At 49.9% G+C, this 16,817-nt stretch overlaps 1 protein-coding gene and 1 long non-coding RNA gene across 2 annotated transcripts in view; one reads left to right on the forward strand and one right to left on the reverse strand.

The window, feature by feature from the left end:
* Nucleotides 1–8,746, forward strand: part of ANK2 (ankyrin 2) — a 187,054-nt gene extending 178,308 nt beyond the window's left edge. Inside the window, exons 47-52 of the mRNA XM_059469778.1 lie at nt 1,053–1,145; nt 1,567–1,650; nt 2,696–2,860; nt 3,868–4,050; nt 4,932–5,023; nt 6,528–8,746. Of these exons, the coding sequence (XP_059325761.1) occupies nt 1,053–1,145; nt 1,567–1,650; nt 2,696–2,860; nt 3,868–4,050; nt 4,932–5,023; nt 6,528–6,711 (801 nt within the window). The 3' untranslated portion in view covers nt 6,712–8,746. The remainder of the gene's footprint in view (nt 1–1,052; nt 1,146–1,566; nt 1,651–2,695; nt 2,861–3,867; nt 4,051–4,931; nt 5,024–6,527) is intronic.
* Nucleotides 8,520–14,068, reverse strand: LOC132071956 (uncharacterized). The gene is made up of 5 exons (XR_009418269.1): nt 13,849–14,068; nt 12,873–13,024; nt 11,884–12,038; nt 11,593–11,677; nt 8,520–11,478 (listed from the first exon to the last, which is right to left on the reverse strand). It is a non-coding gene; the product is annotated as an uncharacterized LOC132071956 (long non-coding RNA).
* Between the last annotated feature and the right edge of the window lie 2,749 nt (nt 14,069–16,817).

Raw genomic sequence — 16,817 nt, forward strand, 5'->3', positions numbered from 1 at the left:
GTCGGTGAGACAGAAAAGAGACAGCAGCTGTGCATTGCAGAGTACTAAGGATGTACTGGAAGAATGGTGTTTGTGTAGCATACAGGAAGTAAAGAGATACAGAGACAGAAGAGTGAAGAGGATATCAAAAACTGTACAGGGTAGGTCTTGGGTTGTATGAGACAAGGGACTTCATGGCAGCATTCAGAGAGGGGAAGACATCCACCAGCAAGGAAAGAAAGAAACCATATGACTTTTAGTGGAGAACTAAAGTTCCCTGGCAGATGAAGATTTAAGAATAAACAGCTTGCTTTGCCCATTCTAAGTGGAAGAAAAGAAGAAGGCATCCTTGGGTAGGAAATTAGCTTTATAAGCCAAGTTAGAGCAGAGAAGGCGCAGCTGTACTGAAGCAGAAATTGTTTCACCTTTGTGTTTGTTAGAAACAAGGCCTTCTCTCTTGGCTACTATGTGACCAAAAGTATCACCTCTAGAATGAAGGGTTTCATTGCTCTGCCTCTGGGATCTCGGGGAAAGGTGGAATTTCAAGTGTATCAGATGATTGAAAGGGTATCTACAGCAGGGCTCAGTACAGCTGGAGGAAAGCTGTCCTCAAAATAATGTACTGCTTTTTCCTTCTGATTCTTTCACTGAAGTGAAACAACAACAGCAGCTGGTACCACCACCTCCCCTTATTTATTTTCCCTTTTATATTTTTATACTACAGCTATTTCCCAGTGGATTCTTTCCTGCCTCTCTTTGCCATCCAAGGTGTTTGTTTAAACTTCTAATTCTTCCTTATGCAGGATAGACAAGTTCAGCACTTGTTACTAATTTTTCCTGATCTTTCTGAGGCTACTGCTACACTGTCCTCTTGTCAAAACTGTTCAGTCCTGCTGTCTGTACCCTGCCCTCTGTACTTCCCCCTCAGGATTAAAAGGCTTTTGTATATTTTTCTGTGTAATTAACCCACCAAGCATATGCAAAATGTAGGAATTGCAGAGCTGGTGTAGGAAGACAGAAGCTGTAGCCACTGCTAGTGCCACAGACAGATCTTGCTTCCATGCTTCCCCTAGGAGTTAGCAGAGGAGTTAGGTGGGCTGGAGCTCAGCTCGGATGAGGACGAGATGGTCACTACCAGAGTCATTCGGCGCCGGGTGATCATTCAGGTACCGAGTGTTCGAGGACTGCACTGAATGTGCCTGTGCTGCCTTAGGCCTGAGTTTGTGTTGCACCTCAAGCTGGGATGCTCCCAAATAATGCATCTCCACTGGATAAACGTTATGATTACAGTAACACTGCTAACCCCTCTCTAAACTCCCTAGATGCCTCGGTAAGAGGAAGATAAGATGAAGGCTTGTCAGCCCCGAAAACAACAAGGCTGTTATAACAATATAATTTATCTTTGTGATGCTGTGGCATCACTTTTCTGTGCATGCCTTTCTAAGGATTTATTTGCAGAATAGTTTTTTTTCCCTAACGTTGCTGGGTTTTTTTCCATTCCCTAACCAATTAACTGACGTTGAAGTGACTTATTTCAAGACCCACATGAAGGTCTTGCTTCACAGAGCTTTTTTCTTTGTCATACAGGCTGATAGTATGCCTGAAATGCCACCAGAAACAGTCACAGAAGAGCAGTACACAGATGAACATGGCCACACAGTGGTAAAGAAGGTATTGTCAGTTCTGCCCTCTGCTAGCTTCTTTCTTCCCTGTAAAAGGAAGAAAAAAACATCTACAGAAATGCCGGACTTTCTGCTATGAAGGGGCATGATTTGAAGAGTAGAGAGTGGAAGGAATGAGAATTTCATCTCATGAGAGATACCAAAGTTTGAACAATAATTTAGATTCTCAAAATTGTTCTGTTACAGTGTACAACCTAACAGGATGTATTTTAACTTTCATTTAAAGCCAAGGAAAATTCTGCATAGATCCACATATTTTAGGAAGAAGTTGTTTATTTCTTTTTTTAAAACCCCACCAAAAATCCACTCCACTGCAGTCTTATCTGAGATGTTTGTTTGCTTGTCTTGATGAAAGCAATGGAAGGCTGGGTCTGTAAAAGTCAGATAAACCCAGAGTCTAGATCTTCAAAATCAGATCATGCTTAGAAGAACGAATTCTGCACAGCATGAAAGTGAAAGGGGAACTTCTGTGCTCTTTTCTTTACCTGACAACTTGGTGCTCCAGGTCTAGGACTTGGCTGAGCAGGGATGGTGGCAAACTCCATCTTCTGTCTTCTGGGAAGACGTCACACCCCTTCAGCTGGATAGGCTGTCTCTGGAACCTGTTTAATTCCTGGTAGAATAATAAACCACCCCAGCCAAAGATTCCCCTCTCACTGGGGGAAGATTCCTTGGTCTCATTGCACAGAGGCGAGTGTGACGATTCTTACAGATAGGTCTGTGCCTTGAACTGTGCCACACAGAGATTTGGGTCATCCACAGAGGGATGCACACCCATTCTCCTGAGCAATTTCACATCTTGACCCTGTAATTCTCTTCTTGCTTTGGCCAGCCAGTGCCTCGAGAGCTTTAGCACCAGATGACTCTCTTGAGTAGGAGATGAGGAATAGAACACAGAACCATCTACACAGGTTCTTTGTCATGCAGGACAAAATGCCCTTTGAGTAGCATTTGGACGAATACTACTCAAATGAGTAGAACAAAGAGGAATATTTTACTGCTACATCTTTGGGGACTAAACTCCATTCCTTCAGGTGACTCGGAAGATCATCCGGCGGTACGTTGCTCCAGATGGCATGGAAAAAGAGGAAGTGCTAATGCAGGGAGCACCGCAAGCCCCTGTCCCTGTGGAAGAGGGAGATGGTTATTCCAAAGTGGTGAAGCGAGTTGTGCTGAAGAGTGACAGTGAGCACTCAGAGGTAGGGTGTGCTTTGCCTGCCGTGGCACAGAGCAGCACCACCCCAGCAGGGTTCTTAACCACTGCAGCTTAGCGTGCTCATTCTGCCACTCAGTCCTAGAACCCCATAGCTGCAGTAAGTTTACCTTGCTGGTCTTTTCTTGCTTTGAAGAGGCTAAAAACATCTGTGATTTAAAGAAAAACTGTTTTAGAGCCAGGTAATTACATACAGTCTGAAAAGGTAAGTGCCTTCCTGCTGTACTTCACTGTCTGGCCCTACAGGCAATTGGATCAGCACAACCAAGTTGTGAGGGAGGGCCACAAGCTGGCAATGGGTGTGCTCTCAGCAATGCTGGGCCAAAAGCAAGGTGCAGCAAGCAGTTATTGGAATTGTAAAAAACATCACGGATACTTTTGCTTGCAGGAATTACTCATCAGAAGTAATTCTTTAGGAGTAAAGTAACAAGAAAGAAAAGCCTTGATTTTTTTTCCCCCCTTTTTTCTATTTTCCGTTTTCTTTTTTAAGATTTTTTTCTTATGTATTTTTTTCCTTTTTTACTCTTTTCCCTTTTTTAATTTTTCTTTTTCTTTTTTCCTATTTTTCCTTTTTCTTTTCCCCTCTTTTCATTTTTTTATTTTTCCTTTTTTTATATTTTGCTTTTTTCCTGGTTTCTTTTCTTGTTTTTTTTTAATTCTTTTTATTGTTTTCCTTCTTCTATTTACCTTTTTTCTTTTTTCCTATTTTCTTTTTACATTACTTCCTTTTAATTTCCTCTTTTCTTTTCTTTATTCTTTTTTCCTATTCTTTTGTTATTTTTTCTTTTGTCCTGTTTTCTATTTTCCTTTTTCATTTTCCCCCCTTTTTTTCTTTTTCCTGTTTTTTTTTTTTCTTTTTCTTTCCAGTAAGCTGACCTTAGCAGATCTACACTTTACCCTGTGGAGCCCCTAGACACAGCAGTTAATTTGGCCAGTGCACATCATGAAGTGTGGAATTCATCTCCATCTCACTTGTGTTTTCTAACCTTGCAGGTGACCCTGTCTGAACCTGCCATTCTCTCTAGTGCCTCCAAATTCCAGTCTGAGCCAGTGGAGGGCCGGAAAGTCAGCAAGGTCATAAAGACCACTGTAGTGCATGGAGAGAGGACGGAGAAACACCTGGGGGATGCCAGCCTGGCTTCTGATCTTCCATCAGCCAAAGAGGACTTTGAAAAGGTAAAAACAACTTTTATATATTACAGCAGTACAGCAAGTGTGGCCACAGCCCCAGGGACAATGTCTGTTCTCCTGGAAGGACCACAGCCAGTGGCTCAGCAGTCCTAAGCTGAGGGTAACTCTGTTCTTATACTCAGCAGTGTTATAAAAATATGCATCTATAAACAATGTGTAGTGAAAGCTGGCATTGCAGAATTAGCAAAGGCACTTGCTAAGACAAAAAGAAAACATCATGGAGGCTTTGTGGGACATTCTTAGAAGTCTTGAGTGTGAGTGCAGTTAAAGTTCATTCCTGTGTTATCACTGTGGAGGTTATTGCAGAAGTGGCTACAGTTAAGCCCCCACCCTGGGTAAATGGATGTGTTCCTCCCCTCCATCCTGTCTCTCGTCCCCTTTATTAGCATGTCTTAGAAGTTGAAATAAATACTTAAAAACAGATAAATAGATAAAAGCTGTGCAGCAATAGGTGACGTGGGTATGCATTTTTGGGTTTTGTGACCAGGAATCCAGACCAGAAGCCTGGTCCTCTTTTTCTCACATAGGCCAAACAAGGGGCAAGAGCTGTCTGGTAAAAGTTCAAAGAGACTGCTTGGGAAGGAGCACTTAGCGCCCAGCAACTGTCTCAGTAAATCCACACATCTGGAGCAACTACTGCAACATGCTTTGGTACAATCATTACTGAAATGAAACTGCCCCCTAGGAGACACTGTCTGTCATGTGTCTGCAGGAGGGAGGGATGCTTGAAAGGATGCAGTTGCTTCTTACAGGTGCCTGTTCAGCATTTTCTCAGCATTGGGCTGTGTGAATATGAAGGACTAAGGTAGGAAGAGCTCCAGGTGTTTTGGGGGTGTTTTAATTTAAGGTTTATGTTTTCATTGGAGGCTTTGAGCTATACAGGTCACCACATGACAGTGCAAGTCCCTGCTTTGGTAGAGAAAGAAATCAAGAAAAATGATGGATCAGTAATTAAAAGGTTTGGCTTGGCAAGCTGATGAAGTATTACTGCAAACAAATTAACCCAATCACAGGAGTGGATTGCAGTGAGTGCCTGCTAAGCTTTACTTGCAGTGGTACTAAAGCAATGACTAACCTGGCAGTGGCAATGGCATACAGAACACTGAAATAAAGCACTTTGCACACAACATGGGTACAGGGGTTAATACAAAGGCTGGTCTTTATTTTCTACAGTTTCTAAGTTTAGCAAAGTAGCATAATTCTAATTGAATGGAGAATGAATGAATGGCTGGAGAATAGCTAGAGATCAATAAATATCATCATGCACTCTCCATTCATCATCCACCCTCCATCCATGCAACCTTCATTCCTCATTCATCATCCACTCTCCATACAGCCTTTCAATCATCATCCAACTCTCAATACATCCATTCCTCATTCATTCGTCATCCATTCTCCATACATGCATCCAATCATGCTCCAACTCTCCATCCATCCATCCATCCATCCATCCATCCATCCATCCATCCATCCATCCATCCACCCACCCACCCACCCACCCACCCATTCTCCATGCACTTGGAGGCCTTTCTCTCTAGTTCTAGAAATAAGAGGCAGACACAAGGTGGTAAACAGGGGTACCTTTATGTAAGGATCCTTAAGCGCACTTTCCCTCAGGTAGAAAATGCCAATGATGCGCACCCGGAACAACACATGTACAGTCTTTATTGATTTGCTAATTTTAATTAGCATTCATCCATCTATACATACATTGCTCATCCACTCTCCATCCACTCCCTCTCCAATCATCATTCTTCAGTCTCCTTTCATTCATCAGCCTTTCTCCAGTTGTCATCCATGCTTCATACATCCACCCTTCATTCTCCGTGCATCTATCCTTCACTCTGCATCCATCATCCATTCTCCATGCCCTTGGATGCCTTTCTCTCTGGTTCTAGAAATAAGAGGCAGACACAGGCTGGTAAACAGGGTTACCTTTATATAGGGATCCTCAGCTGGAAAATGCTAAGGATGCACACCCTGCATGATGCATGTTTTTATTGATTTTGCAAATTACCGTACCTGACAAGAGTCCCCAACTAAAAGCACACCCAATGAAGTAATGCCCCAGCTCTAGTACCTTCTAAATCCACCCCTCCTTGGATGAGGACTCAGCTTTGTTGATAAAAAGATATCTCAAAGGTCTGATTTCAACCTTGGTTTCTAAGGAATACCAAGATAGCATAGGGGTCCTGGAATTTGTTTTTTTCTTTCTGCCGAAGAAAATACTGAAGCTAGGTTATAATAATGGACTACAAACAGATGTGTAAAGAATACAGAGAATATATAAAATAAAAAGGATAAAAATCCATAGGAGCTGACTATTGCATCATAATTAAACCTTGCTGTGCCTTCTCTCCAGCATGTGTAACTCTGCCTTGGAAAAGCCTGAAAACCACGATTCTCTCAGACCTCCAGAACCGTGGCCTTTCTAAGTCAGGTCTCATTTTTTTTGGTTCCAGGACAATACTAAGTAAAGCCAGCACACAGAAGAGGACTGTGATGAAGGACCGCTATGGAAAACATGTTCACATAGAAGAGCTGGAAGACACCCCAGAAGCGCTCCCCAGGGATGACCTCCAGCATGACCTCCAGCAGCTTCTTAGGCACTTCTGCCAAGAGGACTGGACACAGGAGGCCAAGTGAGAAGCTGCCGCCCCTGCACAGCGCCACGTGACCCCTCCCATATGCAGCCGTCACCGTCCCTGGGTAGCAGAGCCGTCACTGCCGCTCCTACCTCTGCAGCTGCAGTGACTTCATTTCTCCCCATCCCAAGCTGCGTTTTGTGCTGTTATGATTTTTCACCCTGTATGCTAATTTGTGACCAAAGATAGCATCCTTCAGGCAGGATGATTTATCCGCCATGCTGGCGCCCTGTCAGTGTCACCACTTGTCCCTGTCCCTTTGCTCTGGCGCTCGCTTACCGACACAGCCCTTGCCAAGCAGACTTCATCGACAGGCCTCTTCCACTGACTGTGTACATGCACCGTACAAAGGAGTTGATGTGTAAACTGTAAATAGCAGAGTATTTGAACTCACAAGACTGCAGAACACTCACTGCCCATGGGCATCGTGGGTTTTGAGGTGCAGTGACCCTGCAGAATGGCAACAGATCACGGAATGGCACCACCCGGACCACAGACGCTGACTGGCCCAGGAGGAAGCGCCACAGAGCTACCGAGTACTAAGAGTTACTGTTTAGAGATCCGGTCTAGGCAAAGGCTGTGCGAGTCAGGCAAAAAGCAGCTGTTCACGTGACTCACAGCTGACTGTGGCCATTAATTGTGCAGTCACCTTCACACAGCCACTGCAACATTTCCAAAAGAAAAAGAAAGAAAACTTCCCCACTAGGTACCCAAGTTGCTAGCAGCTCTACCTGCGGCATGTTCACATATGGTATTCAAGCCTATAGATCTGGACCTGTGGCAGGGTGTATTAAACAATCCTAACTCTGATAGTTTCCCATTTCCATCACTGCTTAGCCGACCTCACTGACCAACTGGGGGTGCTTCCTGCAGGCCACTGCACTGTAGATAACTACGGGACAAAGACTTACCCACTATACAAGGAGAATAATTAATTCACCGTGTTTTATCGAGATTGCCTCTTAGCCGATACACGCATGTGGCATTTGAAGGTCAAAACCGAACCCTCCTAGAACCATGTCAGCTTCTTGGCCCTCTTAGCACTGAGCGAGCAGTTTTTATCTTCTAAGTGTTTTTTAAAGAACAAGTGCTCACAATCCTCAGCAGCCAGTTTCTGTTCATATTTTGTTATGTAACTATATATTATATATATATTTCTAAATTGACCCTCTGAAAACCACATTAGCATGTCTGCACTTTTATTTTCCACACAGGGAACGTAAGGATCTGATGTTTTGGATGTTCTATACCTTAATATTTAGTGGAGGAAGCTCTGTAGGGTTTTAGCATAACACGCATACACACAAACATACCAACTTAATGCTTTTAAACAGCTATCTCATTTTTTTAATAGTAGACTCAGCACCAGAGTAAAACCAACCCTCTCTTCTAGGAGCAATCCTTTGTCCAAGCTTATCTGGCCTTCTACAATTATAGGGTTCTTTGGTTTTGTTTTTTTTTTTTCAATGACTCACTCAGTGCTCAGAACAAGGGCACTTCCTCATTAAGGTAACAATGCCAAAAGCATGAAAACACCTCTGGGGTTCTGGCTTCCTGTGGGCAGAACCAATAGGTGCCGTGCTGACACTTTTTGGGCAGGCAAGAAAAGAAACTTGAAGAAAAAAGTGTTTTGGCAGCCAAATCGAATGAGACCCCTGATGAAACATCTCACAGCGCATCATGGCTTCCTGACTGTCAGAGACAGCACAGGAGGGTCTTCAAGGATGGGGTTCTCAAGAAATGCATTTCTGTTGTGTTATTTGCGGTGCAGATGATGTTCTGTGTAACAGCATAATGGTTATTCACCTCTTATTTTGATTTTTTGCTGTGTTATCAGAGAACTTGAATACTGTGAGAAGAAGTAAATTTTAAGTTGACGAATCAGCATCTTGTTCCCATGGTGATAACACTAATTGAATATATCTATGAGGGCATGTATTAGTTAAAAATTAAAAAGATACAACACTAACAATACATAGCTGCAATGTGTACAATGGCTGATTTAACTAAATAAAAATGTACAAGTGTTAAATGTAGCAATGGTGGCTTGCTTGCTTTTACTGCTGGCATGGTGGGATGAGGGATGGTGCCCGCGCGGGGACCTCAGTGGCACCATCAGAGTCACAGTCCCTCTGTGCCCAGCTTGCTTGCTCGTCACAGACCCAGTGACGCCTCGTCAAGGGCACCACCTAAGCCAAAAGATGCTCTTTCCTCTCTTCCTCCTCCTTTTGCAATGACAGACAACTGTGTATAAACAAGTCCTGACTGTCAGAGACAGCACAGGAGGGTCTTCAAGGATGGGGTTCTCAAGAAATGCATTTCTGTTGTGTTATTTGCCGTGCAGATGATGTTCTGTGTAACAGCATAATGGTTATTCACCTCTTATTTTGATTTTTTGCTGTGTTATCAGAGAACTTGAATACTGTGAGAAGAAGTGAACTTTAAGTTGACGAATCAGCTGGAAAACAAAGACAGACTGAATTCTCTGCTGACAGGTCATGCCATGGATTACCTGTGGATTTTGTAGCTATAAGCCATATACTCCACACAGTACAGCCTATAACTTCAGGCCTTTGATAGCGGGCAACTTCCAAATCCAGGAGATTTCCCTAAAGAAATAAGTCCAAATGGCTTCACCTGCACCTTAAAACCTTCACCATATCCCAGGTCTGACTCTGCAATTGGCACAAGAAGCAGCATTTGAGAACCACCTGAAGCTACAACAGTTGTCAGGTCTCAAAATATCTGGTAAAGAAGTCACTGGCTGTGATTCTTGTCAGTGAAGTGACAACGCCAGAAAGAGCAGCTTCTGCTCTCAGCGTTTGCCGTGTTTTCCAGTCCCCTACAAAGAGCTGGCTTGTCTTGCCAGGCCCAACCCTGTCCTCAGCTGCGGCAGCACCCATAGCTCAGTCCCATTCTGCTCCCCCTGCCAGCTCTGGTTCCCACCTCTGCCATCAGGAGAGGATTATACATCAAGGAGCCCATCGAGCATGGGGGGAGTTATTTGGGCCTCTGCAGGTAAAGGGAGTAAGGTGGGCTATGAGCAAACACATTTCTGATGTACTGGAAGGGGGTGAGGAGTAACCTTCATTCTATGTGCACACTGTAGGGCTGTGGAGACACAGCACTGAAACCACAGCTCATTGCTTCACCTGTTAGAGTCGGCCATTCTCAGCTCGGTTCGTGTTTCTGCAACAACTTTAGGCATAGCATTTCATGCCTGAAACTGTGTCTGCTCCTGCCCTGGTTAGAACCTGTGCACAGACCAGGGCGAGCACAGCTTCCAGGTAACAGTCCTACAGACACTCTGCAGCTTTTTAGCTGACTGACCATCCTCTTGTTGGAGATGGGCTCTGTCAGCCAGCATCCTGCGGTTTCTTAAAAGCTAGGGCAGCATCAACTCAGAGGCTGACTCTGCATTCCCAGTACGTTCAGATTCTTCACTTGTAAGGACATGTGTACTGGCTAGGACCAAGGTTTTGCCCATGGGGCTGAGAATGACAGTTTCAGAGGGATCAAATTCCAAATTAGAAAACACACCTTCCAAGAAACTGCACAGGGAAGAATTTTTCCAGAATTTCAGCATCTCCCAAACAGCTATTGACTTGTTTATATTGCCTTACACAGGCACAGGCAGAGCTCATAGTCCAAATCAGATGGTGGTTTGATACTCCATCACGTTCCATGGCCCTCTCATCTGGATTCATTTTTCCAAAGCCCCTCTATGCCAGAAAGACATTCGGATGTCCTCGACAATCAAATGAAAGTTTAGCCCCCTTAATTCCCGTTAAGCCTAGCATAGTTTGGTAAATGTGTGAGCCAAGCATGAAAGAGGGTTTGGCCCCTCAAATCAGAGACTCTATTGTTTCCTCCAATGCTGCTGAAATGCCACCGCCTCTGCCCTGGAGGGGACATATAAATGCCACCATAAGCTCTAGGACCCTAAGAATTTGGGCCTTGAGTATCTGAATGAGAAGAAAAATGTGATCCATATAATCAGACACTTAGGAGAAGGATAAAAATGAATTGTAAGTATATAAATGAATTGATTCTTGGTGAAATGTGCTCAACAGCACAATGCTCCAAGGGGTTATTTGATCCTGTAAGGGAAAAGCAGCATTATGGAAGGCCAGGAGTGACACAGAGCAGGCAACTCATCTCTCCCTGCAGAAGCTCAGCTCCTTTCAGAGCCTCAGCAGTGGCCTCTACAGATTCTTTTCTCTCAGGAAAGGGATGCACATCTCTGTCTTCAGCACACCTCCAGTGGGACCTACCCGTGAAAGCTTTCCACCACTTGTGCACTTGCAGCTGGATCCCTGAAAAACTCCAAACTCCATCCCACTGATTTTCAGCTATCTCTGAGGGCTACTGCCTGGGATTTAATGTCTGTGGGGAAAGATTGCCTTGGCTTCAATGCTGCTGATGGATGGTGGCCTCAGGCTGGGCAGGAGGGAAGGGATTTGGGGTGGCTGGGACATAGCTGGCAGCTGTGTGGGAGCTCTGAACCGGGAATTGCTGCATGAGCCCCTGTGCAAACGGGCGCCCTGCCTCCATTCCCAGGTAATGCCAGCTGCTCCTTGGGTTTCTTCTGGGCTCCTGGTGCTCTGTGTGGGCTGGAGCATTTCCACGTGCCTGCTCAGAGCAGCCCCTGGCCCAGGAGCCACGGTGCAGGCACAGCTCCTCCTGCAGATCCCACGGACACGAGGGGCTGATGCCTTCAGGAGCTTCTGGCTCCTCCTACCCTGCGCTCCCAGCCAGCTGGGACACCCTGAGGGAACACCCAGGAGCACGGCTGGCAGCGAGCAGGAGACACCGAGGCCTCTGGGCCCAGAAACAGCCCCGGCCTCAGCAGCCACCGGCGCTTTGGCCTGGCAACGCTCACCTGCAGGAAACGCTCCCTGCCACTCTCCAGAAGAACTTCCCCACGGAGCAGGGCAACCCTCAGGACTTGTCTTGTTCGCTTCTTCCTGGGGAAACAAAGGAACATTGCGTGAGCACATTTACAGCTGCTGGGTAAATCCTGGAAAGGGCAGAACAATCAGGGTTATGGGGAAGAGTTTGGTGCTGACAGGTGAGTGCCAGCCAGTTCTGCCCTACAGCCATTGCAGGGGCTGGTGTGTAAAGCAGCATTAGCAGAAGGGAAGGAGCTGCATTTGTAGAGGAGGTCTCTTACTGGCAGCAGTCATTCCCATCCCACACAGGACCTTTGGAACAACCCTGGGATTGGCCCAGGTGTTTGGATCAGGGTGCTGCAAGGCCAAAATTCTGTGTTCGATGTGCAGCTGGGCCGGTCACTTCTCAGCATTTGACTCGATGATCCTCACGGCTCTGGAAATAAAGAGCAAACAGTTGGCACTGGTTTTTTAACACTGGGGGTTTTTCCCTCGCGTTTCCCTGTGGCTCCAGTCCCACACCAGGCACAATGGGAGCGGGAGCAGCAACGCCCCGGCCCCAGCGGCCGTCCCAGAGCGACTGCTCCTGGCCGGGGCGCTGCAGCCCCGGGGGTGCGGGCACGGAGAAGGGGCTGCGGGCGCTGTGGCTCATAGGGGAGCGCGGTGCTCGTGGGGTTACCGGGCCGGGGGGGGCTCGGTGTCCCCCGGGGTTATCGGGCCGGGGGCGCTGCGGGGCGGCGCCGTGTCCGCCAGGGGGCGCCCCGCGGGGCGGGCGGCGATACCGATGGGGTCCCGGGGCCCGCACGGGCGGTGTCCGTGTCCTTCCCGCTTCCGGCCGCGATCCAGAGGCTGCTCCGGGGAAGCGTCGTCCTCCTGGCGGGCATGGCACTGGCACAGCACCGGTTCCTTGCTGCCGCAGCCGGAGCATGCCTGGAGCCCCGGCAGGACCCAGCCCTGCGCCGGCCGCAGCCGGAGCGGCAGCGCCTGTCCCGGAGTGGCTTTTACCGTCCGCGGCGATGCCGGTCCCGATCCCAGCCCCAATCCCACCTTGATCCTCTCCCCTTTTCCCTGCTCCGCTTTCCCCCGCCCACTCCCCCTCCCCGTCTCTCCCCACCTGCCCTCAGTCCTGCTCCTTCCTCCACCCTGCCTTCCCCCCAGCCCCGTTCCCTGCTGCCCTGCGCACTCCGACCTCTCCCCACCTGCCCTAACCTACCCCTCTGCTCCCCTATTCTCGTTCTCCTTCCCTCGCTGCCCAGGTCAGAGCACTCACCTGGGCTCATCCTCCTGTGCCAGCCTCTCTTGGTGCCACGCTGGGGCCGTGCTCCTCACCTGGGCTCATCCTCCTGTGCCAGTGTGCCCAGGGCTGCTCCTGCTGGGGCCGTGCCCAGGCTGAGCCCCTCGGCCAGTCCCCTGTGCTGCTTCCTGTATGGAGGCAGTCCCTGGTGAGGAAGAGGCTGCAGCTTTGCCCCTTGGAAGACAAAGCTTTTGCCCCAGCAGGAGCTCCCGATGCACACCACAAGTCCCTGCAGGCAGCACAACGCAGTGGTGAAAGCAGACCCTGCTTCTAAGGACTGCAGCCGACCCCTGTGCACCCTCACCTGCCCCCTTTCCTTTTCCCGGGGCACCCCCCTGAGCCTCCCTGGAGCTCCTGAGCTTTCTGGACAAACACGAGCCCCCGCTGCCTCTCAGAAGCTTCTCCTGGGCCCAGGGCGGGTGCAGAGGCTTTGCCTCCTCTCCCTCCTCCTGCCGTGGCTGCAGGCCCCACCTGCCCCTTCCTTTGGTGGCTCTGCCTCCCTCCGGTGAGCCTGGGAGCAGGGACCCAGCTGTGCCGAGCCGGCTGCCCAGGCAGGGCCGCTGGACAAGGCACAGCTGGCTCGGACACAGGGACAGTCAGGAAAGCCTTCCCCAGACTGACCGAATTTCACAGCAATGACCGGGTGGCTGCAATTGCTCCATCCTCTGCGAGACCCCATTCGGGGAGGGTCCATTTTGGGAGCAGTGCCGGGCAGCCTTCTCTGCAGCTTCCCCGGAGCTGAACCCCTGCGAGTATGTTTGGAAAACACTGGTGTAGGTTCCAAGTTCCAGAGCACCCTTGACTCCCTTCTCTGCCATGTCACACTTTGCCGCGGGATAGGCCCAGGCCGGGGCAGCCCTGAGCTCCCGGCACAGCCCCGGCACGGCTGCTCCTGCCCTCGGCTGGGAACCGCAGTTCGGGACAGCCCCGAGTTGGGAGAGCACGTACTCACCCTGGGCCCGAGCTCCGGAACGCCCCGTCCATGCCCGCAGACACCCAAAGGTCTCCCCAAGCGCACAGCGCAGCCCGGAAAGGGCGGGGACCCCGGCCCCTTTGCCAGCAGCCAGCCCCGACCTCACGGCCGGGCAGCGTCCGGCTCCCCGTTACAGCCCAGTCACGGCCGCGGGGACCGTGCCCGTCTCCCCGAGGCGCTGCCAAACCACAGCCCCGCCAGGGCCCCGCCGCCCTCCCAGAAAAGGCCGCGGGGCGCGCACGGCTCCGGCCCCGGGCGGGGCTCGCCCCCGGCGCTCCGCCCCGGCCCCGCCCCGCAGCCCCCGCCGAGGCGCCCCCTGCGGGACGCGCCCCGGTACTGCAGGCAGCGGCCCCCGAGCGCATCCCAACGCAGCCGAGCCGGTGCTGCGGCCCCACGGCGGCGCTTCCCGAGCTACGGCTCCCTGTGTCCCTGTAGGGCCCTGCCCGCTCCCGGAACGGGACCCGTGTCACCCACACGGCAGCCAGGTTTGGTCCCTGATCATTCCCGGTAAGAAGCGATCCCAGCTCTTCCCCGTTCCCGAACGGCCGCTGCTGTCAGAGGCCCGGCGTGGAGAGGGGGCAGCCGAGCCGCATTTCACACCAGACCAGTTCCTGTCCGGAACCCAGCAGCAACACACGGGTGTCACAGCCTGCAGCCCGCTGTGATGAAGAGGCTCATTCTGCAGCATGTTTTATTGCACAGGAACCCGATCCTTGGTCGATGCTTACCTGCAGAATCTTTATTCCTTCCTGTAAGCAGGTCGATGGAGCCAGAGGCCTGGGGCAGCACGGGGGCACTGAGCCAGCTTTGCACAGAGCAGCCTCCTCTGCCCCCAGCACAGCAATGCCTGCCTGCAGATCAGCAGAGGCCGACATGCCAGGCAAAGTCCAAGTGCTCCTTCTCGGGGAAACATCAGCAGCTCTTGCTGCCCCTGTGATGCTCCAGGAGAGGCTCTGGCAGAGCTGCTGCGCTCTGCACGTGCCCTGACAGGCTCCTGTTTTTCCTCTTTGCTGAGGAGTGGTCTGAGCCAGTGAAGGGACTTGGTCCTGATCCCACAATGACCCACTCTATCCCAGACAGACACCCCTCATATGTGCTCCAGGCAGAGCACACCCACTCCTTACTGGCTTCTGGCAGGGCACAGTGACCAGGAGGTCACACAACAGCCAAATGTGTGTCCTTGGTCCCTTAGGACAAATGTGACCACACACTGCCCAGAGCAGCCCTTGTGTAGCTGCACTTTGGGACTTGCTGGCTGTGAGGGCTGCGGGGCAATATGGGCTCCTGAGGGCAGGGAACTCCCACTCCTTGGTGTCCCGCTGGACCAGTTCTGGATTAACGACTCAGCGTCACCTCTCAGGGCACTCAGGGACTCCAGAGTAAGGGACAGGCATGCAATGAAGCCCCTACTGCAACAAGGCAGCTAAGAGGAACATTGTGTCTGCAAGAGCTGCTCTCAGCTTTAATTCCTACACACACACAATGCACTTCCCACAGTTCCCACCCTTCTCAGGGAACAGCAAGCGCTGCACCACTGTTACCAAGATGTCTCCTTTCAGCTCAGGCCCGGGGAACAGCAGGCAGAGCACAAGCCAAAGGGAAAATGACTTCCTAATCTGCTTTTCTTCTCCTTGCAAGAAGCCAAGCTTTAAGCAGACATCAATGGCTTTCCCAAGGATTATCAGGCAGCCTGTTATCTTCCTTTACCATGTCCAAAAAATCACCATTCCAAGCTGGAGTTCTCCATGACATGTAAAAGCCCAGCAGTCACTGTACTGCAAAGGCTGCTGTGCAAGCACTGGGCTTTGTAAATGTACCAGAGCGTGGGCACTGCCAGGGAATGGGTGAGGCCTGTGCAGCACCCAGCAGGTCACTGCTGTGTGACAGAGTGACAGAGGCCTGTGCAGCACCCAGCAGGTCACTGCTGTGTGACATCCCTCAGCTGGCCTGGCATTTTCTCTCTTACCTGCACTAAGGCCGTCACGCCAGCTCCGATGCTGATGGAAGGTGCTCTTGAACAATCTGAAATACACAAGACTTCGTGGCACGAAAGCAGGTCCTGGATGACCCTGTGGAGTTTGAGACACCATTATCTCCTGCCCTTGCCCTCAGCCCCAGATAACATGAACTAGCACAATTTATCTCACAACTCAAGGCACCAAGGTCTGAAAGCTGCAGGCCCTCATTGCTGGCTCTGGAGATCTCTGGAGATCAGCACATCTTGTAGCTGTGGAGAGTGCTCCTCTGAGTTTTTGGCGACTCTGGGACTTCTACAGGATCCAGGTTTTTCATTCCAGCATTCCAGCTCACAAGACTGTATTACTTTTCAGTCACTTCCTAACTGCCTTTCATCAGGAAATATTACAGGCAAGACATGCCCTCAACAAGACACAGCCAACAGCAACTACCAGGAACTTCAGAGATTCCATGATTCAGCCACACCTTATCTATGAACAGTGCAAAAATAACCCTTTTACCAAGCTTTTTGGGTAACTGCCAACAAACACAAGAAGTAAAAAACCAGGAAATTGGGGGCAATCACTTCTGCACCATCAAAACTCAATGACACTACAGTGGAGAGTAAGCAACTCTAGTCTGTTTTTTTAAAGACAGCTCAGCTCACATTCCTCCCAGCACCACTGCAATAACCGTTTAAGCTGTATCCTGCAGCCAGATGCTGCAGCCTGGCAGGGTGTGGAGGAATCCTGGCTGGGACACGTCTGGGAGGAGTCCCAGAGGAGCTCACAGCCTCCCTGGGCCACACACACACACCCCCCAAGGTGAAAGAAACCACAGAAGTCAAACACTTGAAAGCACACGGTGCTGGGCTGCTGCAGCTTGCCACTGTCCCCGGCCAGGTCAGCAACGATGCTCTTACAATCTTTTCTGTGAGTGAGGGGTGCCAGGGCTCTACAGCCACCTGCATGCAAGAGAATTAGGGACATGGA

This window comes from Ammospiza nelsoni, chromosome 4 (genome assembly GCF_027579445.1).
Source record: "Ammospiza nelsoni isolate bAmmNel1 chromosome 4, bAmmNel1.pri, whole genome shotgun sequence".
Classification (NCBI taxonomy): Eukaryota; Metazoa; Chordata; class Aves; order Passeriformes; family Passerellidae; genus Ammospiza; species Ammospiza nelsoni.